General features: G+C 36.4%; 1 protein-coding gene across 6 annotated transcripts in view; it reads left to right on the top strand.

Moving 5' to 3' along the window:
* The window catches only part of Ubp1 (upstream binding protein 1), a 50712-nt gene that overhangs the window by 2921 nt on the left and 22364 nt on the right, over nucleotides 1–25427 (top strand). For all 6 annotated transcript variants that reach the window (XR_011709255.1, XR_011709254.1, XR_011709253.1 and 3 more), the window contains 4 exons: nucleotides 12188–12339; nucleotides 20107–20183; nucleotides 24154–24259; nucleotides 24834–24940. Coding sequence is in view for 3 of the 6 variants with exons in the window: in XM_071619719.1 (XP_071475820.1) it covers nucleotides 12188–12339; nucleotides 20107–20183; nucleotides 24154–24259; nucleotides 24834–24940 (442 nt within the window). In the remaining 3 variants the exon portion in view is untranslated. The remainder of the gene's footprint in view (nucleotides 1–12187; nucleotides 12340–20106; nucleotides 20184–24153; nucleotides 24260–24833; nucleotides 24941–25427) is intronic.

The raw sequence follows: 25427 nt of genomic DNA, 5'->3' as shown, positions 1-25427 counted from the left end.
ATAGGAAGTAAAGTTCATTTTTCCTCTTCCATTTGTTCTCACTGAATGGATGCTGAAACTCATTGAACTTGAAGTCTGGATCATGTGTGTTTTGTGGATTAGAAAGCAGATAACCAAATGACTTTAAAAAACAAAATTCATTACAACTTTCCAAGAGGATCTTTTAGACCACCTGGCAAATTTCTTTATGTCTAATTATTCACATGAAGTTTATAAAATGTAGCATGTTTTCAGAATTTAGGTTCAATACTGAACTGATTTGCTTTTGGAGGGGGGTGGGATGGGTACTGGGGCTTGGACACAGTAGCTCTATCACTGAGCAACCCTTTTATTTTATTTTGAGATAGGGTCATGCTGAGTTGCCTGGGCTGCCTTAAACTTGGAATCCTCTTGCCTCAGCCTCCTGAGTTACTGGGATTACAGGCATGTGCCACCACACACCCAGCTATTTTTTTTTTTTTTTAATAAAAATATTAAAACCATTCTTAGCTCATAGGTGTACAGAATCAGTCTGCCTAGATTTGGCCTTTGTGCTTGTGCATAGCATGCCAACCTTTTTTTTTTTTTTTTTTGGTATGGGGGGATTGAACCCAGGGGCACTTAACCACTAAACCACATTGCCAGACCTTTTTATTTTTTATTTTGAGGCAGGATCTCACTAAGTTGCTTAGGGCCTCACTAAGTTGCTGAGGCTGGCTTTGAACTTGTAATCCTCCTGCCTCAGCCTCCCAACTTGCTGTGATAATAGGTATGGACCTCCATACTGGGGGCTCCAACCCTTGTTCTTTTTTTATTTTTATTTTTTTAGGTGTAGATGGACACAACACAATGCCTTTATTTTTACGAGGATCGAACCTGGGTCCCGCCGATGCTAGGGGAGTGCTCTACCACTGAGCCACAATCCTAGCCCCCAACCCTTGTTCTTAATACAGGTTCTAATAATGTACTTTGATTGCTTCGGGAAAGAATTTGCTAAGTATTGAAATTTTAGTATATTCAAGAATTTATCTTTATGTAGACTAGGAACTGTTTTGGCTAAATTACATACATTCCATTGTTTGTCCATAAATCTTTTTTTTTTTTTTTTCTTTTTGGTACTGGGGATTGAACTCAGGGACGCTGAACCACTGTGCCACATCCCCAGCCCTATTTTGTATTTTATTTAGAGACAGGGTCTCACTGAGTTGCTTAGGGTCTCACTAAGTTGCTGAGGCTGGCTTTGAACTCAGATCCTCCTGCCTCAGCCTCCTGAGCCGCTGAGATAATAGGTGCGCCATCTTGCCCAGCTGTCCATAGATCTTTATTGTATTAAATTTTTACAATTAAGGTGTCATCCCGACTCCAAAGATTGAGTATAGTTTATAACCTTCTACTGGGTCTGCTTGAAACTTGGCAGTTTATTGATAGGATCTCATGAACTTTATGTTTCATCACATGGCAGTTGTCAGTTTGTCAGGACACACCTGTAAGCCTTTGCCGCTGATGCTTCATCTATCTTTTTCTTTCTTTTGCTGTAGGTTCTGTAATTTAATTTAAAAAGAAGCTCCGCAGTATTTACTTTGCTTGCTTTGGGACAGATGTAGTAAATTAATATGAAACTATTTAACTTCAGCAATGTCTTTTTCTTTTAAAAATTTTAACTTACTGGATATTTTGAGATTATGAAAATGTTGCCTTGACACAAACTATAATGAAACTAGTTTTTTTTTTTCACTTATGTATTGATAGTTGAACTTCTTAAGTTAAAAAATAGTTTTTATTTTGAAATAATTTTTACAAGTTATAGAAATAGAATATTCACACATATACCCTTTACCCAGCTTATCATACTTACATACCTGGTGTACAGTTTTCAAAATTAGGAAATTGGTCTTGCTGCAGTACTGTTACCTGGAGTATAAAATTTTTTCTTTCCTTTTTCTAATTGATTTTCCAGTCTAGGATCCCATATTGTATTCAGATTTTGTCTCCTGAATAGTTTCTTCATTTTTTTGTGTGTGATGGAGGAGGTACTGGGTAATGAACCCAGGGTGCTTAACCACTGAGCTACATCACCACTCCTTTTTATTTTTAATTTTGAGATAGGGTCTTGCTAAGTTTCTTAGGGCCTCACTAAGTTCCTGAGGCCTGCCTTGAATTTGCAATCTTCCTGCCTCACGCTCCCAAATTGCTACGATTACAGGCATATGCCACTGCATCCTGCCATTTTTTACCTTATATGATTTTAACACTACATAGTGGTCAAAACTATTGTTTTTAAGTATGCAGGATTGGAGGTGTAACTTAGTGGTAGAGCGTTTGCCTAGCATGCCTATGGCCCAGGGTTTGATCCCCAGGACTACAGAAATGAACCAAAACATTTTTTTTTTTCCTTTAAAGCAAAGGTAAAATATTCTTGTTGTTGAGCTCTCAAAGGATCTCTATGATTTTAGCAATGATTTGCAGTGATTTTTTTTTTTTTTTTTTTGTGTGTGTGTGTGTGTGTTGTGGATGAAAGATGCATCATTCATGCTGAGTACTCTACCATTAAGCACAGTCCCTTAGCAATGGTTTTGAGTAGAGTGCACTATTCATGTCAAGTTTACAGGTTACTTTGTCTCAGTTCATCTGAATGGAATGTTGTTTTGGTTGACATATATGAAGAAAATCAACCTTACATAGATGAGTGATTGGAAAAACGAAGTTTATATTAATAGCCCTTTCAGATATTTGTGGATATTCTTCTTAGATGCTATCCCAGTACTGAATAAGTAAGTGGTAGTTTCTTAAAATTTAGCTGCATTGTGGAATCTGAAACTGTATCAGTGTATTTCTTGTACTTTGTTACAGTCAGGACTTGTTCTGCCATTTGAGGTGTTTTACCCTGCATAATTTTGAAATATGCACGTGTTGGTCATTTGGAAAATAATTTCCTGAGTTATGCAAATCTTCCAGATTTTGATAGTTTTTATCATACATTATCAAAAAATTGTATTCCTGTATATTACCACTGGAGAAAGTACATAGGGGAAGGCTTAGATTGTATCTTTGGCAACAATGATTAATTTATTTTCCTTGAAATAATAGGCTCACTTTGTTTGTTTTAAGGAAATTTTTGTCAGACACCCAGGTTTGACTAATTAGCTCCTTCAAATGAAAATGATGTTCCACGAAAAAGCTGCTAGGTCAGCTAACGGATCACACACTTTGCACATGAGTTTTTCCTTAAGACAACCTAATTATTAGAGCTCAGAGACATTAAGTAGCCTGTAAAATGTTGCTCAACAAATGGCAGAGCTGGGATTTGAGGCTCTAGAACTGGGGCTTGCCTTCCAGTCTTTCCCACTACACTCTTAGGCATCCTACCACTGTTCCCCCCACCCCCCCTTTTTTTTCTGTCATTGTTCGATCTTCCTTTTTTTTCCCCCCCTCTTTGCAGGATCTTGCTGAACTTCTTGGTTCTCATGATTTAAATTTTTTTTTAGTTGTTGATGGACCTTTGCTCTATCTATCTATCTATCTATCTATCTATCTATCTATGGTGCTGAGAATTGAACCCAGGGCCTCACACATGCTAGACAAGCGCTCGCCACTGAGCTACCACTCAGCCCATGTTCTCATGATTTTTAAGACCGAGATTTTCTATATAATTAGTATGTTTAAATAAGGATAGATTTGTTTCTTGCTGTGTAATTCTTCAATTTAATTTTCTTGTCTTTGTGAGCTGTCAAGGATTTCAGTGCAGTGTTATTTAGAGGCACTAAGAACTTGAATCTTAGTTTGCCTTATAGATTTTATAGAGAATGCTTCCAAAATTTCAGAAATTGGTTATCACTACTCTTAGTCAAGATTGGTAATGGTTTTCTTATACTTTTTGTTTTGTTTTATATTACTGGGGATTGATCTCAGGTGCACTTTACCATTGAGGAACATCCCAACTCTCTTAAAATTTTTATTTTGAGATAAGGTGTCACTAAATTGCTTAAGGCCTTGCTAAGTTGCTGAGGCTGGCCTAAAACTTGTGATCCTCATGCCTCAGTTTGTGGGATAACAGGCATGCTCCATTATGGTGGATTATACTCACTTTTTTTTTTTTTTTTGCATTGATCCTAGGGCCTGTACATATAAGTGCTCTACCACTTAGTTTCACTCCTCCCCCACAGCGTTTCCCCCATAATTGGGGATTGACCCCAGGGGTGCTTTACCACTGAGCTATGTCTCCATCCCTTTTTATTTACTTATTTTTCCATGTTTTTTTTTTTTTTTTTAATGGGTGCATTATAGTTGTACATACAGTGGGATTTGTTGTTGAATATTCATACATGCATTCAATATAGCAGTATTATTTGGTTGATATCATTCATTTTTATTTTGCCTCTAAGTGGCAGAGGCTGACTTGCACTTGTGATTCTCCTAACTCAGTCTCCTTAGTAGCTGGGATTACATGTATGCACCACTGTACCCTACAGTCTTTTGCAGTTTTTCTTTTGAGACAGAGTCTTGCTAAGTTGACCATGTTGGTCTGGGACTTGAGATGCTCCTACTTCAGCCTGCTGAGTAGCCTTTCCTTTTTTAAAAAAATTAATCTAAGTTGTATTAGTTTTAAGTGTGTTGGAGTTTTGTTTTGCATGTGAAGGGACTATATGCTAGTTTTTGTAAAGCTTACCTGGAATACAGTCTGGATTTAATTATTTTAATTCCTTTTTAAAAATATATTTTATTCACGGTTGGGATTGTGGCTCAGCGGTAGAGCGCTTGCCTAACACGTGTGAGGCCCTGGGTTTGATCCTCAGCACCCCATAAAAGTAAATAAATAAAAGTATTGTGTCCAACTATAACAATTTTTTAAAAATAAATATTTTTAAAATATTTTTTAAAATTGATGTTTCTTAAAATTATTTCGTTATATTATATATTTTATTATATATGGCAGTAGAATGCATTTTGACACATTGTACATATAAGGAGTATAACTTCTCATTTGTCTGTACAAGATGTAGAATTATACAGGTCATGTAATCGCATATGCACATAGGGTCATAATGTCTGATTCATTCCACTATGAAGGTTTTAATTATTTTTTAAATGAGTAGATGTTTGACTACTCATGTATGTTATTTAGTAAACATGAGAATATTGAGATTATCTTAATTGAAATTAACCTTGGCTGACTGTTATGTCCCTCATGCTGCTCAGTAGTTACAACATACTGTCCTCTTTCCTTCTTCTCCTAGAGGACTTGATCCTGGCTATTTGGACTCTACTCCTCCTCCCTGTGCTCAGTTTCAGCTGATTCCCTTGCAATTTTATTGAGATGAGGATTTCTTTTCAGTTCTGCCGCAGTCTGGCTGGGCACAAATAACCGAGCCGCCACGAAGCACTTGTAGGTTCAAAACAGCAGCTCTTTATTGCCGAACTCCACCAGCACTCCACACAAGCTCCCCGCTCCCTGGAACACTCTCACCCTCCACCGGGGTCCACCTGTACTCTCTCTGGGAACCAGGGAGAACTCCATGGGAACTCCAATGGCTCGCTTTTGTCACCTCTCAACCACTCCCTTCTGACAATATGCCGTGGGTCATCCTGATTCAGCTGTGGTCCTCAATACAGTTCTAGTTTGGTCATTGGGTTTCATGAATCAGTAAATTGATACATGTTTCATCAGTTCTGAAATTTGTTCATTCTTTATCTCTTTTTAAATATTGCCTCTGCTTCATTTTTTTCCTCTACTAGTATGGCAATTTAATGTAAAACCTTCTCATTTTTCCTTTTTAACTTCTTGTCTGCATTTTCCATTATTTCCCTTTTTGTGCTATTGTCTGAGTAACTTCTTTTATCTAATCAATTTTCCAAATTTAGTCTTCAGTTTTATTTGAGCAGCTGTTAGAAATCTGAGTTCTTAATTTTGGCAATTTTTATTTTCCATTGTAGAAGTTGTATTTGTTCCTTTTCAGTTTTGCTGTCTTTAGTTCCCTGTTCACTAGATCTTTTTAGGCTTGTCTTTATTTCTTCAAATAGGGTAAACAGTTTTATAGTTGGGTCTGATAATTCTGACATCTGAAGTCTTTGGTGGTCTATATTATTCAATTAGGAAAAAAGAAATCACTTCAGTTGTTTCTAGCAGAGTTTTCATGAATTCTTTGATAGCAAAGGTGCTGGAAAGTTGGGGGAGGAAGAACATGTTACCTGGTTGCTCCTGGAGGCATAACTGTGACTCCCCTGAAATCTCTCTCAGCTAGAATGTGTGCCATATCCTGCCTTTGCAGCTGACTTTCCCTTTCCTACTCTTTTAATATCCCAGCAGTACTTCTCTTTGGAGCAACCTGACAAGATTGCAGTTAGCAAGAAGCCTGTATGTGGTTTTCAGGTCTCTAATCCTCTGCAACAGTGGCAGAAAAGAGCTGTATACCAGCAGACAGAATCTGGAACGGGTATATACCATCTGTTGTTTTTGCTGTTAGTTCTTATTCCTAGAGTCTTGTTTGTCCTTTTATGCCTGGTTATTTTTGATATTGGCATTGCAGAATTACTTGGAATAATTTGATGCCCATGACTTTTCATTTGCTTGTCCCACCCTTGAGAATCCTACCTTTCTGGGATCACCTTTGTACAAATTTAATGGTTTCCTGGACTACCGTGGAAAAGCTAACTGTGCTGGGAATTTTTGCTAAAGCTTGCAGCTTTTTCTGCACCCATACACTGGGAGTCTAACTCTTTCCAGTCCAGTACAGTGGATACATGGATATCTTAGATTCATAAGGCCACCGAAACCACAACACAGATTGTGGTTCTGTCCTCAGGTTGGGATGGAGTCTTTAGGGAAGAGCTGTTTTGAGTTCCCAGGCTTGTTCTGAGTTTTTATGCTTTTTTGGCTTTCATTCCATTTCCTTACTTTCGTTAGCACAGTATTTGTTAGTATATTTCAGAATTTTTTTTTAAAGAGAGAGAGAGAATGATAATTTTTTAATATTTATTTTTCAGTTTTTGGTGGACACAACATCTTTATTTTATTTTTATGTGGTGCTGAGGATCGAACCCAGTGCCCTGTGCATGCCAGGCGAGCGCGTTACTGCTTGAGCTACATCCCCAGCCCCTATATTTCAGAATTTATATGTGACAATGCAGCTTTGATTTTTATTTTCTTGCTCTGAGGGGGCGGGGTGGAATGGGGTAGAGGTTGATCTAAATTATTTAGTACCTGCCATTACTAAACATTTATTCAGTTCTCTATGTTGTTGTTCACATCTTGGTTCTTTTTTTAGAATTATCATTTAACTTCCTAATGTTTTAGTTATCTTTTCATTAAAAAAAATCAAATTTTAACTGTTTTTGAAAACTAATACATACCATTACATTCAAAAGCTGTGAAAGGGGGTGTGCTAGCACACACCTGCAATCTCAGTGATTTAGGAGGCTGAGGTAGGTGGATCACAAGTTCAAGACCATCCTCAACAACTTAGTAAGACCCTCAGCAATTTAGCAAGACTGCCTCAAAATAAAAAAATATAAAAAGGACTGGGAGTGTAGCTCAGTGGTAAAGCACTGGGGATTCAATCCCCAGTACCACTCCACCAAAAAAGAATCTGTGAAAGGGTATACAGGGACATTTCCCTGTCACATTGTTGTCTCCCAGCATTAGTTGTCCCCGCACCCCAGCTTATATTGCCAATTTTAGGTGTCGTCGTAGTTGGCTGTATATCCATGTAATTAAGCCTGTTGTGATTTTCATGTCTCTGTGTCATCTCATTTTGGGTGCTAACCTGAGTTGAAATTTGCCGTCATGTAGATCTTTCAGTTTACCTTATGAATGAATTGTTTGATATGGTGGTGGTTGTTGTTTGTTTGGTATTGGGCATTAAACCCAGTGGTACTTAACCACTGAACCACATCCCCAGCCCTTTTTGTTTTTTTATTTTGAGACAGGGTCTTGCTAAGTTGCTTAGGCCCTCATTAACTTGCTGAGGCTGTCCTCAAACTTGTGATCCTCCTGTCTCAGCCTCCTGAGTTGCTGGGATTACAGATGTATACCACCACACCTGGCTTGGCTTTATGTATTCTTGTGGTATTTTAGGGTCAAGCCTTTTGAAGCTTCCTGATAATTTTTTATTCAGAAATGTTCTACTTATTTGAAACACATGATATACATAATGTATAATTTTTGTTTCAATTAGAAGAAAGTCCTAATTATTTAGTTCATTTCAAGAATCTGTCTTTAATACTTTCCATTTATAGGATTACAAAAAAACATTTGACTGTTAGGACTTTCATATGACTCAATAATGAAATATTATATTTTCTGGAGACAGTATAACATGCAATCTTAAACTGTTTGGAGACCTAGTTTTCCATTTTAGTAAGAATTGGTTCTTAATGCTGTAGTCATTTCACTGACTTAATAAATATTTGAGCTTCTGTGTGCTAGATGCCAGTGAAGAAGCAAATTTGGGGGGTGGTGATACACTTAGAAGTATACAAACTTTAACAGATAATTTGTATTGTTGGAAAGTGATAAGAGCAGGGTAAGGGAAATTGAGAGTGTTTATGGGAGAAGTACTGTAATACATCCTTACTGAGAAGGTGACACTTGAATGAAATTAGCCTTTTGGGTATTCTGTAGGAGAGTAAGGTCAGTGCAAAGGCCCTGAAAAAGGCCTGTGAGGAGGCTGATGGAGCTGGAGCTGGGGGATGGGAATATGTAATTGGGTTGGACCTTGTATGATTTTGTAAGAGCCCTAGTTGAAAGTAAGCTAATGGAGGGTACAGAGGAATAAAATTACTGATTTCTGTTTGAAAAAGATCACTGGTTGTTGGGTTGATTGGAATACATTTTCTTTTTAATTAAGCAGCAAAAATAAATAAAAACAAATAAATAAATAAATGTAGGGTTTTTTTTGGGGGGGGGGTACTGGGGTACTTAACCACTGAACCACATCCCCAGCCCTTTTTTATATTTTATTTTGAGACAGGGTCTTGCTAAGTTGCTTAGGACCTCACTAAGTTGCTGAGGCTGACTTTGAACCTGTGATCCTCCTGCCTCAGCCTCCCAAGCTGCTAGGATTACAGGTGTGCGCCACTGTGCCTGCTGGAATTTTAATAGCAAATGATCTTTATGTATTTTTATGTTAAGTTTGTTCAAGAATCAGTTAACACCTACCATGAGCATTTCCTCTGTGGCTCATCAAGGTTATAGACAAGTGAATAAAAATGTGGTTTTCTTCTAGGGTCTGAAGTGTAGAAAATTTGATTTCCCATATGTAAATTTATTTGTAAATAGCCATTCTTTTTTTTATTATTTTTTAAGTGTAGTTGGACACAATGCCTTTATTTTATTTACTTATTTTTATGTGGTGTTGAGGATCGAACCCAGGGCCTCACATGTGCTAGGCGAGTGCTCTACCTCTGAGCTACAACCCCAGCCCCTATAAATAGCCATTCTTATAGTCTTTTTATTTTGATCATTAACTTAGCAGTTAGCATTGAAATCTTAAAATTGTTGTCCATGTCATTTTTCATTAATTTTCTGTCATACGTTTCATTCTTTTTCTTTTTCAGTGAGATTTTTTAAAATACTTATATATATAAGAGTACACTGGGGGTGCTGGGGTTGTGGCTCAGTGGTAGAGTGCTTGCCTAGCATGCAGGAGGCATTGGGTTCTATCCCTGCCACCATGTACAAAATAAACAAAATAAAGGTATTGTGTCCATCTATAACTAAAAAAAAAAAAAAAAAAAAAAAAAAAAAATTAGAAAAGGAATATACTGGGGATATAGCTCAGTTGTTAGAGTGTTTGCCTTGCAAGCACAAGGCCCTGGATTCAATCCCCAGCAACACACACACACACCAAAAAAAAAAAAAAAAAAAAGAATACACTGTATATTTTCGTCTATCCTAGAGCCATTTTGGCTATTAGGATATTTTGGGGGTTTGGGGGGTGCTGGATAGTGAACTCGGGGACATCCAACTACTGAGCCACATCCCCAGCTCTATTTTTTTGTTTTATTTAGAGACAAGGTCTTACTGAGTTGCTTAGTGCCTCGCAGTTGCTGAGTCTGAGGCTGGCTTTGAACCTCCTCCTTCAGCCTCCTGAGCCACTGGGATTACAGGCATGCTCTACCACACCTGGCTATTAGGATTTTTATAAAGAGAGCTGCTCTGATTTAAAAACTACTATTTGAAGTCTTCTGAAAATTTTTTTTATATCTACCCCCAAGGTAGGAAGTTAGGTGGACTAAAACTCTTAAGGTCACAGCAATGAGGAGAACCCTGTGGGCAGGTTGGGGGCCATGGGAGAGTTAAGGATTGTTGCTGAGTGTGTGGGTCTTCTGTCTTTAGGAGTATTTTGATGCTTGCCTGGGTATAATAAAAGGAGGAGGTAAATTAATAGATAATTTCGTATCTTAAAAAAAAATCTGTGCAGAGCTTTAACAGAAATGTATATGAGGTGGGGGAATGCAAGTAAAAATGTTTGTTCCTAGAGTTTCTCTTTCAGTTCATTTGTTTCCACATTTTGTTTTTGAATTAAATTTAATTGAAATGAGCTACCCAAGTATCTGAGTTGAAAAAGAACCATTCAGACAAGTTGTTGCTGTTAGAGTTGACATGGTATATTTATTCATTTGAATATTTTGGTTTTACTGATTTTATTATTTTACTTCTCACTGAAGAATGTACCTGGAAAAGTTAGCAGCATATAAGTGTACCTCAGGGAATTATCTTAAAAGCAGTCACCCTCCATGCATTTATTGTGGGAATATAAAGTAGCACAGCTGCTTTGGAAAATAATTTGGTTAGTAACTCTTCTAATAGGTTTGTACCCAAGAGAATTGAAATCATGTCTACACAAAAACATCAAAGTATATTTATGGCATATTTGTGATAGCTAGAAAATGGAAACAACCCAAATGTTCATACACAGTGAACAGATAACAAAATATGGTATGTCTATACAATGAAATGAACCAATAAAAGGAGTGAAGTATTGATATATACTATTACGTAGATGGACCTTGAAAACCTGCTAAGTGAAACAAGCCAATCACAAAAGATTATAATTATGATTCCATTTGCATTAAATGTCCAGAATAGGCAAATCAATAGAAACAAAATAGATCTAGTTGTCAGGGGTTGGGTTAGGCGGCTAGGGATGGTGAGGGACTGCTGTTGGATATTTATTTTTTTCTTTCTTTTTAAAAAAAATTTATTTTTTTAGTTATCAATGGATCTTATCTATCTATTATTTATGGTGCTGGGGATTGAACCCAGGCCTCATGAATGCCAGGCAAGTGTTCTACCACTGAGCCACAGCTCCCATGAGATTTCTTTTTGATGTGAGAAAATGTTCTGGAATTAGATACTGGTAATGGTCACACAATTCTATGAGTATAGTAAAACCACTGAATTATACTTTAAAAATATGCCCTTTATGGCAGATTAGTCGTATCTCAGTAAAACTGTTAAAACAACCACAATAGCAAAGCAAACTCATGCTTACGTGTTTAACCATTAGGTTCAGAACTAATAAGCCCCAGGAGACCCCTGAATACCCTTCCTAGTCAATTCTGAAAAGTATTCCTGGGAGAAAAAATAGTAGCTGTTTTACTGCTAGTGTTTACTTCCCAGAAGAATCCATTGTGTTGGACTAGACATGAAGCTTTATTCTGAGCATCAGCCAGGCCTAGCAAGCAACTTTTATAAAGTACCATTTTAATCAAATGCTTCTTTGTAATTCCATGGTGCTACTGTGACCTACCTTTGGCAACAATAATAGTCCTTTTAAAAGTAATAGGCCTTTTAAAACAGGTTGCGATGTATTCTTAACTTGTGTTCTCCCCTCCCCCCATAGAAGTAATCTGAAGTTTACCATTTTAAAATAATTTTAAAGCTTTAAAAAAAAATTTTTTTTTCAGTGTCTTACTGGCATGGAATCCAGGGTCCTGTGCATGCTAGCTAAGTAAGCATTCTGCCACTGAGCTCCAGTAGTTGCCCCTGCACCAGCTACTACTTTTTTACTTCTCCTAATCTTGCCTCCCTCATTAGAGGAGGGTTATTTAATAATGTCCTTATGGTGAATCAGATTAGCATTTACAGTTATTTTATTCTGTGTATCGCTTCTGATCTCAAAATTTAAAAGAATCAATCCCTAAATGTTTATGTGCTTCTAAATATTCTAACTCAAAGTAAGGTCAGTTTTGATTTTTTGCTTTTCAGTGATGTGTTGGCATTGCCCATTTTCAAGCAGGAAGATCCTAGCCTTCCATTGGATGGTGAAACGAAACATCCACCCTTTCAGTATGTGATGTGTGCTGCCACATCACCGGCAGTAAAACTACATGATGAAACACTCACTTACTTGAACCAAGGTTGGTATGGGTATACCATATTTTGAAATGTAAGAATTTACAAAAATCCAAAATAAATGTTTTGGCATCGTAGCCTAGATTTCTGGCAATAACTTTTTCTTGAATTTGACAATATTAGTTAAAATTTTATTTTTAATTTATTTTTAATTTTTATTATTGGTTGTTCAAAACATTACATAGTTTTTGACATATCATATTTCATACATTTGATTCAAGTGGGTTATGAACTTTACTGTAAGCCAACAGACTAATACTTTGTAGAAACTAATTTGCATTAAAGAGAGTTTGTGGAGTAAGATTTATCACAGGATTTTCAGAAACCGTCCAAAGGAGAGGCAAATAGGAAAGGATGTCAGTTATTTTTAGGGACATTGGTTTCATTATGGAACTTGAATGAATCAGAAGTCCAGTCAGCCACCTGGGTCTTGGACATGGCACAGGTTTGTGCTGGAAATAGACTTAAGCTACACCATGAAGTCTGTGGTTAAATAAATGATATAAACTCATGTAGAGTTTACCATTAGAAAGCATAATTGATTTTTTTTTTTTTTTTCTTTTTGGAGGTGCTTCTTGCAGTTTGGACACTAGCTAATGTGACTTAACCACTGTAAAAAAGTACTTTTGTTATTCAGGAAAAGCTGAAAATTAAGTGTTTGGCCTATTTACTTTTATGTTTATACATTTCTTTAGCAAAATTGGAATTATATATCTCTTTGCTTATTGTAATTATTTTACTGCCATTAAATAGAATCTTTAATTCCTTGTGCTTTGGAAAGATTTGGTAGATTCTAGACTATTGTGATTAATATTCTGAAATGTGAAAGAATAACTTAATTTCTAACTTTATTTGATATATAAGTTTAGAATCTGAGTGTGGGAATCTTTATCTTCAAATAATTCTGTCTGTATTGTGACAAAATCTTCATTTGTTTTTAACATTTAGTATTTGGGAGTCGGTTATTTTCAATTTGAGTTTTACATTTGGAAAAACATTAAGGATTTATTTGGTAGTCTGTTTTAGAATAAAAATATCAGAAGAAACAATGTTAGACAAGGATATTTACTGTAACTTAATTTTTTAAGATTTTATTTTATTTTTTTGCAGTGCTGGGAATAAAACCCAGGGCCTCAGACATGCTAGGCAAGCACTTTGCCACTGAAGTACATCCCAGGCCCATTGTTAAATTATTTCTAAAGACAAAAAAGGATATAACCCGAATTTCTCTTCTTTGGGGAATAGTTGAGGGCCTTATCAAAACTAGTTCTTAAAATGGTCATGTAATGAACCCTGAATCCTTCTGTGCCTACTCTATATATACATATATAATGAATATATGTGAACATAAATGTATTTTGTGGAGTGTATTTATGGTAACGGAGTCAGAGTTATTTCAGACTGGGAAGATTTACAGTTTGGTTAAACAAAGTGGATATTTAATGAATTTCAAGTACTTGTAAGGGATCAATACAATTTACTTTAAACAGCTTTAGATTGATTTTTGTCTTTCATTTTAATGTAGACAATGAGATAATTTGAACTAAAAAGGACTTTTGAAATTTAATGGCTTATAACATCATGAAACCTGTTCAAATGGTGCAAATATATAATTAGCATTTCAGTTTAGTCCATTTTCCTCTTTTGTTTGGCATTTGGGGGAAACACGTCATAATGTATCTTATAGCATTTACTCAGTTACGGAAAAAAGATGGCCAATTCTTACTGTTTTACTAAGAATAGTTTGTTTTTCTGTTGTTTTTGCTGTGCTGGGGGTGGAACTGAGGGCCTTGCATATGCTAGGCAAATGCTCTACCACTTGAGCTACACCTCCAATTCCACTAAAAGCAAAAAAAAAAAAAAAAAATTTTCCCTTTGTGTTACAGTATTGGCGATTGAACCCATTGTTGCTCTGCCACTGAACTACTTCCTTGCCCACCCCCACCCCCCCCTTTTTTTTTTTTTTACTTTGAGATAGTGTCTCACTAAGTTGCCCAGGCTGGCCATGAACTTATCTCAGCCTTCTGAGTTACTGTGATTACAGGCATGTGCCCCTGTGCCATCTAGAGCTTTTTGAGTATGATGATGTTCCCAGGGGAAGGTCCTTGAATGCTTTGTGTTGGAAAAAATATTGATTGACTGGATATTTATAGCTTTACATGGAGCAGTGGTTTTCCAACTATAGCATTCTTTAGATTCACCTGAAGGGCTTGTCAAAACATGAGTGCTGTGCCTCAGAGTTTTTTAAATTTGTTTTAATTAGTTACACATGACAGTACAATGACCTTGACATATCATACATTTGAATCAGATGGGATATAATTTCTCATTTTTCTGAGTGTACAGGTTGCAGAATCATATTGCAATGCAGTCACATATATACACACAGTAATAATAATGTGTGTTTCATTCTACTATCCTTCCTATTCCCCCATTCCCTCCCCTCCCCTCCCATCACTTCTCTCTACCTAATCTAAAGTAACGCTATTCTTTTTTTTTTTCTTCCTCACATTGATTTAGTAAATCTGGTGTGGAACCCAGGAATCTGCATTTCTTTCTCTTTTTTTGTTTTTAGGAGTCTGCATTTCTGATAAGTTTCCAGTTCATCCTGCTGGGTATAATTTCTGGGGCTCACACTTGAGTTTTATTTTATTATTTGAATATTTGGGCAAGTAGTTGGGCTTCTCCTCAACCATTCTTTTTTTTTGGTACTGGGGATTGAACCTAGGGGTGCTTAACTAAGTTACTTAAGGCCTTGCTAAGTTGCTGAGGCTGGCTTTGAACTTGGGACCCTCCTGCTTCAGCCTTCCAAGTTTCTGGGATTACAGGTGTGCACTGTGAGGCCTGGCTCAACCATAACCTTTTTTAAAGATGGATTTCCTCATAGGAGAGTTGGCCCTGAGTCAGGGACTGAATGCTGGTTTTTTTTTTTTTTTGTTTGTTTGTTTGTTTTGTTTTGTGGTGCTGGGGATTAAACCCAGGGCCTTATGCATGGGAGGCAAGTACTCTACAACTAAACTGTATACCCAGCCCTTGAATACTATTCTTTGACTGTGACTTGCTCACTGTTTGTAGCCTGTCCTTAGGCACACTGCCCACCTTCTGCTTCTTATACAGCTATTGATGGAGGATATTTGTCATTGTGTAACAATGTAAAGAAAAGAAGCTGGGCTCAGTGGTGCATGCCTGTAATCCCTGGGGCTCAGGAGACTGAGGTAGGAGGCTTGGGAGTTCAAAGCCAGCCTCAGCAAAAGCAAGGCACTAAGCAGCAACTCAGTGAGACCTTGTCTCTAAATAAGGTACAAAATAGGGCTGGGAATGTGACTCAGTGGCTGAGTGCCCCTGAGTTCAATCCCTGTACACCCCCCCAAACAAAAACAAAAAACAAACAAAAAAAATTGAAGGAGAAATTCTGTATAGTAGTTTTGTCAAGTAGAAATTGGAACAAGTTTTGAAGCTATAATGATGATTGATGTCTTAGTTTGTCATTTTCTTCCTTTTTTGGGGTGTGTGTGTGTGTTTTTGAAACAGAGTTTAAAAACTGTGTCTTTGTTTATACTGGAGTATCCATCCATAATAAGATATAAGACACTGACTTTGTGGAGCAAAAACTGTAGTCCCAATATTGAATATCTAGCTCTCCCTTTGAGCAAGTTTCTGGCTACAGTAAATTGCTCCTTGTGTTATATCTGGGGGCTGATTCTTTGATACCCCACATTTCATGATGTGAATGAAACTTCTGATCTTACCTCCTTGCTGAATTCCAAATTGGCTCATTGATGCTGCTGGATCAGCACCTAAATCTTCAAGTGAAAAGAACCTTTCTCCTAGTTTCTCCCCAAATGCCTGTTCATTTGGAGGCCAAATTCTACTTGGAGAATACTCTGCTAGGAATGTTAATTAACCAATATTACTACTTTGCAAACAGATCTTAGACCTTAAGAAATAACATTTTTATTGGCTTAATTTTCTGTTAAATATTATTATAAACTTCGGGAAAAATAAGATTTTTAACTAGTTTCATTTTATTCTGTAGTAGATTTTCTTCTGAATAGTTTTGGTTATCGTTACCTCATTAAATTTCTATGTCAGGATCTTAGAAGTTTCTTGGGTTCCATGTTGCACTGGAGTCCATGTGAGGAAGCTAGACTTAACTGTATACTCAAAGGTTGGTGGGGACATGAACTCAAAACAGTTATATTTTTCAACTCTGGCAGTACTTTTCTTTTCTAAGCCCATAGGGAGCAAAATATTAAAACATGAAAGATAAATTCAAAAGATAAAGCTAAAAACAGAACCAGTGTTTCATAGAGTATTACACGGATATTAACATCATGCTTTATTAATCATGGAGCAGCCTTTATATTTTAGTTAGAACCATGGCTAATGTTTCAGGAAGTCATGTAATTAAAAAAGAATTATGGATAGGAGACAAAAGGAAGCAGTTTAAAAAAAAGTATGATTGTTCATTCATTGTATATTACTATTACCAATGAAGAATATGTAGTTTCCACAGGGAAAGCCGTTTGAATCATAACAGATGTTACATATAGACTTTTTTTTTAAGCCTCATTTGATTTTATAAAAATAAATACTTAGAGTGGTTTAATAGAAGGGCAGTAAGTCTTGAGACCAGTTTGTGGAAGCAGATTGAACTTTGTATTGAGTACAGAAGTTTCTCCTTAGGTTCACCAGGAAGAAAAACACAAAAGAAGATAGGAGCATTGGGATTTCTTCCTTTATTTGATTTTTCTCAAACCCGAGAACTTCACATTTCTGAGGATCACACAATAATCCCAGTGAGATTGTTTTCTCTCCCTCTCCAGCAACTGAATGAAAGAGCTTCCAGGACACTGTGTACTTGGTCCACCTCCCACTGGCTGTTTTTCTTTGTGTTACTCTCTTCATGCCAGCAAGTGGTTTAGCCCTATACTCCTTAGGTGTTTCTGTCTTTAAATGGCCTAACGTAAAACTGTATGCTGAAAAGTCCCCTCTTAATAGCTTTAATCTCTTCCTCAAAGGTCCAGGTTTGTAAATCAGTTTACTAACTTGGATGTCCAATAGGTATCTCAGACTTCATATATTCAGTTGATTTCTTTTTTTTTTTTTTTTTTAACTTCAATATTTATTTTTCAGTTTTCGGCGGACACAACATCTTTGTTTGTATGTGGTGCTAAGGATCGAACCCGGGACGCACGCATGCCAGGCGAGCACGCTACCGCTTGAGCCACATCCCCAGCCCCTTCAGTTGATTTCTTAATTTTGCCAAGTTTTTTCCCTGTTGTCTTCACCACGTCAGGAAATGGCAATTGTACTTTAGTTCCTTGATCAAAGATCTGGAGTAATCCTCATCTCTTTTTTTTGTCTTAACACTCTGTCTAATTCAGTAGAAAGGGAAAGCTCTCCTTAGGCTCTACCTTCAGAGTATCTCCAGAGAGTGGCCTCTTATAGTCCCATCCCTATATCAGTATATGTGAGTGATTTCCGTTTATCCTTGCCAGCCTAAACTGAGGATGTAGACTCCTTAGATAGGTGAAAAAGTGATTTCAGTGTAGTTTTAATTTGCATTCTCTCATGGAGGTTGAATATCTTTTAATATGATTAACTTGGTATTTTGTTTTTCTGTGAACCCACATGTTCATTTCATTTGCTTTTTTTTTTTTTACTTTAGAGAACATTGAGCATTTGTTAGCAATTTTGTGAGCGCTCTTTACGTATTAGGGAGATCAGTCCTTTCTGTGTGCTATGAGTTTCAGATGTCCTCTCTTTCATTTTTTTTTGTCTTCACTAGTCAGACATGCTGAGAGGTGCAGACTTCATTAGTTTACATTCTCCATATTATATGACTTTTATTTCTCTTCTGTCTTTGTGCACTTGACTTTTCAAAATTTATTTTTTGTTCTTTTAGATGTTGATGGACCTTTATTTTATTCATTTATTTATATGTGGTGTTGAGAATCAAACCCAGGGCCTCACACATGCTAGGCAACTGCTCTACAACTAGCCATAACTCCAGCCCCTACACATACATGGACATAATATCTTTATTTTTGTTTATTTATTTTTATGTGGTGCTGAGGATAGAACCCAGTGCCTCACATGTGCAAGACAAGAGCTCTACCACTGAGCCACAATCTCAGCCCTGCACTTGATTTTTAAAAAAAAAATTTTTTATAGTTTTATTTGTTTATTTTATGTGGTGCTGAGGCTCGAACCCAGGGCCCACATGTGCTAGGCAAGCACTCTACCACTGAGCCGCAACACCAGCCCTAATTAAGCATTTTTAAAAATTTTAATTTCTTTTTCCAATCTGTATTGTAGCTTAACTTTTAGAAATTTCTCTTGCTATAAAGATGTTTTTAGTGTTAATCACTCAATCCATTGAATGAATTTAAGGAGGAGTATTTCTTACTAATATACTACATGTAGTTTTCCTTCACCAGTTTTGAAGTGATTTAGTTGTTTGGTAACGCTTTGTTGAATTTTTACATATAATTTAGAAACTTTGTATATTTTTCTGGGAGTATGGACAAGATATTACTACTTATAGAATCTGATCTTCACGTGTTGCTAGAAGCATTCATAATTTTTACTAATTTTTCTGCATGCCAAATTATACAGGGATTTTTATTGCATAATAATAAATAATCCAGAAACCATTTTTGTGGGTTTGGAGTACACAATTAATTTTTAGCAGTTTATCTTCTTAATTATCTAGTTTGGTATATGACTATCTTTGTGTTTTTAATAGACATTAATTGAGCAGTGAACACTTGTGACGTGGCTTCATTAGACACAGGAAAAGACTCCAGCATTAAAAATTGGCCTTCGTGGGCTGGGATGTAGCTCATTCTTAGAGCATTTTGTGATCATGTCTGAGATCTTGGGTTTGATCCCCTGCACCAGAAAAAATATTGTCCTTGGTCCATAAAAAAACAAAACAAAAACCTGTGCACACTAATGTTTATAGTACCACTCATTGTAGCCTCAAAGTAAAAAGAACCCAAGTGTCCATTAGATGATGAAGGGATACACAAAATTTGGTATATTCATGCAATAGAATAATATTTGGCAATAAAAAGGAATGCAGTTATGCTAAGTAAAAGAAGCCAGTCACAAGGAAAGCCACATATTTAAATGAAGTGTCCAAAGTAGGCAGGTCTCTATAGACAGAAAAATAGATGAATGGTTACAAGGAGGGTGCAGGGAGATGGGTGAGAGTATATGAGGTAACTGCTAATGGGTTTAGATTTCCTTTTAGGGTGATGAAGATATTCTAAAATTGTTAGTGGTGATGGATGTACAACTCAGAATATACCAAAAAGCAGTGAATTATTTATGGTATTTAAATTTTATCTCAAAAGAGTTTTGTTATAGGTCTGGGGTTGTGGCTCAGTGGTAGTAGAGTACTTGCCTAGCATGTGCAAGGCCCTGGATTCGATCCTCAGCACCACATAAAAATAAATTTAAAAAAAAGATATTGTGTCCAACTACAACTAAAAAAAATATTAAAAAAAAAGTTTTATAGAAAATTTATTGTGGAGTAGCAGATTAAAGTAAATCAACAAAGATACTCTTCAGTCTTTTGTAATAATGTAAGAAGGAAAGGATGGTGTGATTTTTAGGAAAGAGAATGATCAACCTGAATTTGTTTCTCTACAAATTAGAAAATTAACGTTGGATGGTTTTAAATTCTAAGAGACGGGTATGTTGAACAAGGTGATGTTCTTTATTTACATGGACTGTTTTTGATACATAATTTCTTTAAATAGGTCAGTCTTACGAAATTCGGATGTTGGATAATCGGAAAATGGGAGATATGCCTGAGATCAGTGGAAAGTTGGTAAAGGTAAGATAACTTTTTTTATATGAACTGGTGCTGGGGAATAAATCCAGGGCCTCATGCATGCTAGGCAATTGCTTTACCACTGAGCTATGAGCTACATCCCCTGCCCAGGACAGTCTATTGTAATCTGAAATGATATTTCAGTGATTGAATAAAATGACATTTTTCTATAAGAGTTATTTAAAATTTTACTTCAAGAAGTAATGACTATATTTAAACTTTAACTTTTTGAGCTATTTTTTTTTAACTCACCAATAAAATGGCAATTGACAGTTATTAAGAACCAAGAAACAGTAGAAAACTTAGTTGCAGTTGAGGAGGAAAAAACCCAATACTTCAACAGAAAACTGTTTACTTCTCTTTAAAAGTAAATGTGAATGTTAATATAGGACTTTAAAAATCCTTATATCTGACTTTAAAAAAATTCATAAAATTTCATTAAATAAAATAAAATCTCTATTTACCCTACTGATATATCTGAATGAAGAAGTTAGTCATCCCAGATAAAGGAGGTGTAGCCATTGTTTAGTCAACCTGTTAGGATATTTATTCAGAATCATCCTGGCCCCTTGTGGTGTTATGCAGCGTGGGTCATTCCAGCCTCTACTTGTCATGCATCAAGGCTTATTATAAATTTCACAGTGTTAGAGGGCAAGGCCTATCGAAGATCATGATTTGGGGAAAGGCAAAACTTCCAGCTTTAGCAAGAGGCCAGCAGGTATGAGTTCTGATCCTTCCATCTTCCCACAGAATGGCATGTCATGGCCTAGGTGCTGCTGGGCCCTCAGTATGGAGAGGCATTCCATTGGAAAGACCCTCCCCTCTGTGGATCTGTCGTTTTAGAGGGTGAGCATGGGAAAGGCAGCCTTGTGGAGGGAATGGATGCTTGGGCTGCTTGGTGATACGCACTCTAAATTTGGTGTGCTAACTGGGAAAACCAGTTGCCCAGCACCTCCAGGTCTGTGCTGAGAGCCTTTGGGATATTTTAGTACTCATTTCACTCCTAGGGGCAGGAAGTTTCACTCTTTTAGAAAGTTAAGCTTTGATCCTTCTCCTTATGAGAGAAATATTAGGGGATTTGGTCTCTGCTGAATTATATTGCTAGCTCATAGTGAGCTCCAAGATCTTTCTTTTTGACTCTTGGGGCTTCTGATATAATTGGAACAGAAGGAGGTTATTTGTCCATTCCCACAGTTACTATCTGCACCTTAGGTCCATCTTTTCTTTGTCTAATGAGTGGTTATTCTCATTGAGCATGAGTCAGATTATCTTCCTCTTGGCATTCTGGCCTGAGGCAAACACCCTTTAGATCCACTGTTTTAAAAAAGTCATCAGCTTTGTTCACAATGAGCAGGCTCTACTTGAATTGGCTCTACTCTGTTTGACTGTAATGACAAACTGTTCACAGTTTGATCAAGGAGCCAAACTAATACTTTTAGGTTCCATTGTCTAGAAAGCTTAGAAATGTATCTTGTGGTCCTAGTTGGCTTGTTGCTTTCAAGGTCACTTTTGGGCTAATTTGCCATTTGTACCCTACCTGGTTTAAATTCAACTAAGGTTTTTTTGTTTTTATGGTATTGGAGATTGAACCCAGGACCTTGAACATGCTAGCAAGTGCTCTTTCACTGAACTGTACCCCACCTCAGTGATACTTTTATTTAAAGGGGAAATGTGGGTATATTTTTCTGTCACAGTAAGTTAAATTTGATGACTGTAACATGCTGGTTTAAAAAAAAAAAGTAGCAGTGTAATAGGGTCGAAAAATTGTTTTAATTGTAGATCTGCAATAGGACTTGACGTATCCTGTCTTTAAACTAGATCCAATTGTTAGAACAATTGTTTTGTCCTCTGATTATGATAAAATTTGAACATACCCAGAAGTAGAGAGAATGGTACAATGAATCTGCATATGTCTTTCATGAAGTAGTATGTAAGAAATAGATCTGAATCTGTCATGAGTTCTAGTGATATGTTCTACCAACTTAGTTATCAACAATTTGCTGATCTTGTTTCATCTGTTCCCCCTTGGGTTTTGTTTGTTTTTAGTGGGTGTGTGCAATACACATAGTAAATTTATGGATTTACTGTTTTGTAATTTTGACTCAGTTCATCGTTCTTGACTATTTGGTGTTCTGTGGAGAATATAACAAACATTGATATCCAGACCAAATGCCCCAATTGTTTTTAGCAAAGCACAAAGAAAGGCAGTTCTCAAGTAGTTATCATTGTTTATTGTCAGTGAAAACAAATTGGCTTTCTAGGGCAGTTCTTTCAGTATGTGATAAGATTTAGAAATAATTAGTCTGATAGATGAGACTTAGTGTTTAAAATACTTTTGGCAAGCTAGTTAAAATACCTCTCAGATTAACTTGTAATGTCAGGGTTAATTAATTAAGTTGTTCATCTTTCTTGGATTTACTTCCAAAATAAAACATGTAAAAAGCAACTCATGCTCAAAACCAATGCAGGCAAAGAAATAAAGGGAAAAAAAGGCAACAGTGACACTTCATCATGAGATAATAAACTCTTTAACTGTAGAAAAACCAGTCAGCTATAAATTTAATGAATGTTCTACTAACTTCATCGTAGCATATATACTACTTATACACTGACTGAAAGGGATTAATTTTAAAAGGTTTTACTTTCAGCTCATCTTCAATTTGATAAGCCACCTGTCTGATTTTTGTTGGATGTGCCAGAATATATTCACTTATGCCCTGGGAGCTTGCCTGGGATTCAGAGCTACAGAAATCAATCCCACTTTCCTTTGAGTTTCCTCTTATATCTTGCTTTTTCTTTATTATGGTCCTCTTTGTCTTCCTTACTGTACTACTTTAGTGTGACTTTCTGGAATGAGGCTTACTGCAATCTCATAAGTCTAATATCTTAATGCCATGTGCAGTACTGTGTAGTACCATGTAATACCATACTATTTTCTTCTTAATTTGTGGATTTAGTCTGGTTATTACTGAACATGGAAGAATCAAAGTCATGACATTTTATGTATTATGCTCTCTTCTGAGGGAAACTAGCTAACAAATTTGAACCACTGACATTGGTTCCGAACACAGGGCCTACCACCAGCCATGCACCATTGCTGTAAGAGCTTTGCTGCAGGCTGGAGATGGTGTAAAGAGGGTGCATCTCAAAGAAACAACTTATTACTATTAAGTGGTTTCCTTCAGAATATCAGCCATGTTTGGATAGTATTTAAGGAGTCGGGAAAGCAGGGGTACCAAAGTAGTATTTATATGTATTGCCAACGAATGATTTCCTGTTCAAATCAACAGTATTTTATTATCTTCTCAGAATGTCACTCATAATTAATGTCAGAAACATTAATTAGTTCAAATTTGTTGCCTGAGTGCATTTTGATCATTTGTCATCTTTTTCCGGAAATGAAATAGTTGGTATCATGAAGAGCAGAGGATTGGCCTAGAGTTTGTGGAGGAGAATTAAAACTTCTAGGAATTTGAGTGTTCAGATAAAATTTGACATCCCCCCTCCCCACACCTTAACCTCAGATAATCTCAGGTTAAATAGTTGAGAATGAATTTTGCAATTGGGGTTTCTTTTACCATTGTGCCTGATATTCTCTTATCTCTGTTTATAATACCTTTTCATTGTCATAGTGCCTATATGCTTCTGCCATTTTCTTCAAATAAATATAATTCTTGCTCGCTAATTTTAAATCACTAATTCTACTGATTTTGAATAGTAATATCAAATTATTTTATAAAATTTATATCTCAGTTTTCTTTTTATTTATGCTTCTTATTTTGAGTTATAAGTCTTTTCACCAAGTAAATATATATGAAGTGTACCAGAATAGAAAAGCTCACTTATGGAATGTTTAAGCAGAATCGGATTTTATATGCTCTTCTACCATAGGTTACTACATAAGAAGCGAAAATGCTGTTACATTTTAGCTGGAGTGGTTTAAAAGTACTCATTTTCCCCACTTATTCCATAGAGCATCATAAGGGTTGTATTCCATGACAGACGGCTACAATATACAGAACATCAGCAACTTGAAGGTTGGAAGTGGAATCGCCCAGGAGACAGACTTCTTGATTTAGGTACACGTGGTGGTCAAAAGACCATGTCGATGAAGGTGTTGTAATTTAGCCATGTCTATTAATGTGTTAGCATCATGTGTAATTAATTATGTAGAGAAAGTTTTGGTATTAGTAAATCCTGTGCCTTGAAGATTTAAAATGTGAAGTTGGTTTTTTGGCACTGAACTGAACAGGGATTTTATGATTTTGAAACTATATAATCCTCACTTGGCCACATCCATTGTATTATTAAAATGAAATAAAAGCCATGGTAGGCGAATATATCATTCTTACTAGGTGTATTTTGATATTGAAGACAGGGTTGACCACAGAGAACATTGAGGGAAAAAGTTCAACATGGATATAATTATTTTCTTAGGACATAATGTAGTAAGTTTAAGTTTTTTGTTTATTGTTTCTTGAGATGAGGTCTTACTATGTTGCCCAAGGTGGCCTTGAACTCCTGGGTTTAAGTGATCCTACTGCCTTCTGAGTAACCAGGACTACAGGCCCATCACCACACCCAGCTCAAGTTGTAAGTTTTTTAATTATTTAAAATGGATGCATTTTCATGTAACTTCTTTTTAAAATGCAGATATTCCAATGTCTGTGGGCATAATCGATACAAGGACAAATCCAAGTCAGTTAAATGCAGTTGAGTTTCTGTGGGACCCTGCAAAACGTACATCTGCTTTTATTCAGGTATGGATTTTTACATTAGAAACATACTGACCCAGTTATTTAGGTCATGGTGAGATTGAATTTTTGATACATGATATTATTTTTTTTAAATGTTATTTGTAAACTGTCTTATAATAGCCGCCCCCCCACCCTTTGGTACTGGGGATTGAACCTAGAGGCACTCAATCACTAAGCCATGTCATCAGTCCTTTTTGTTTTTTATTTTGAGACAGAGTGTAAATTGTAAGTTGCTAAGGCTGGTGTTGAGCTTGGGATTCTCCTACTGTAACCTCCCAAGTTGCTGGAATTATAGGCATGCACCACTGTGCCTGGCGTTTTTTTTTTTTTTTTTTAATATACACAATTAAAATGGGTTTGCAGGGGCTGTGGCTCAGTGGCAGAGCACTTGCCTAGCATGTGTGAGGTTCTGTGTTCGATTCTCAGCACTGCACATAAATAAATAAATAAAATAAAATGGGTTTAAGCTACTCAGTTCATCATATTATAG

The sequence above is a fragment of the Marmota flaviventris genome, chromosome 1 (genome assembly GCF_047511675.1).
Source record: "Marmota flaviventris isolate mMarFla1 chromosome 1, mMarFla1.hap1, whole genome shotgun sequence".
Taxonomy (NCBI): Eukaryota; Metazoa; Chordata; class Mammalia; order Rodentia; family Sciuridae; genus Marmota; species Marmota flaviventris.
Note: the sequence above shows the minus strand (reverse complement) of the source record. Positions and strands in the feature narration are given on the sequence as shown.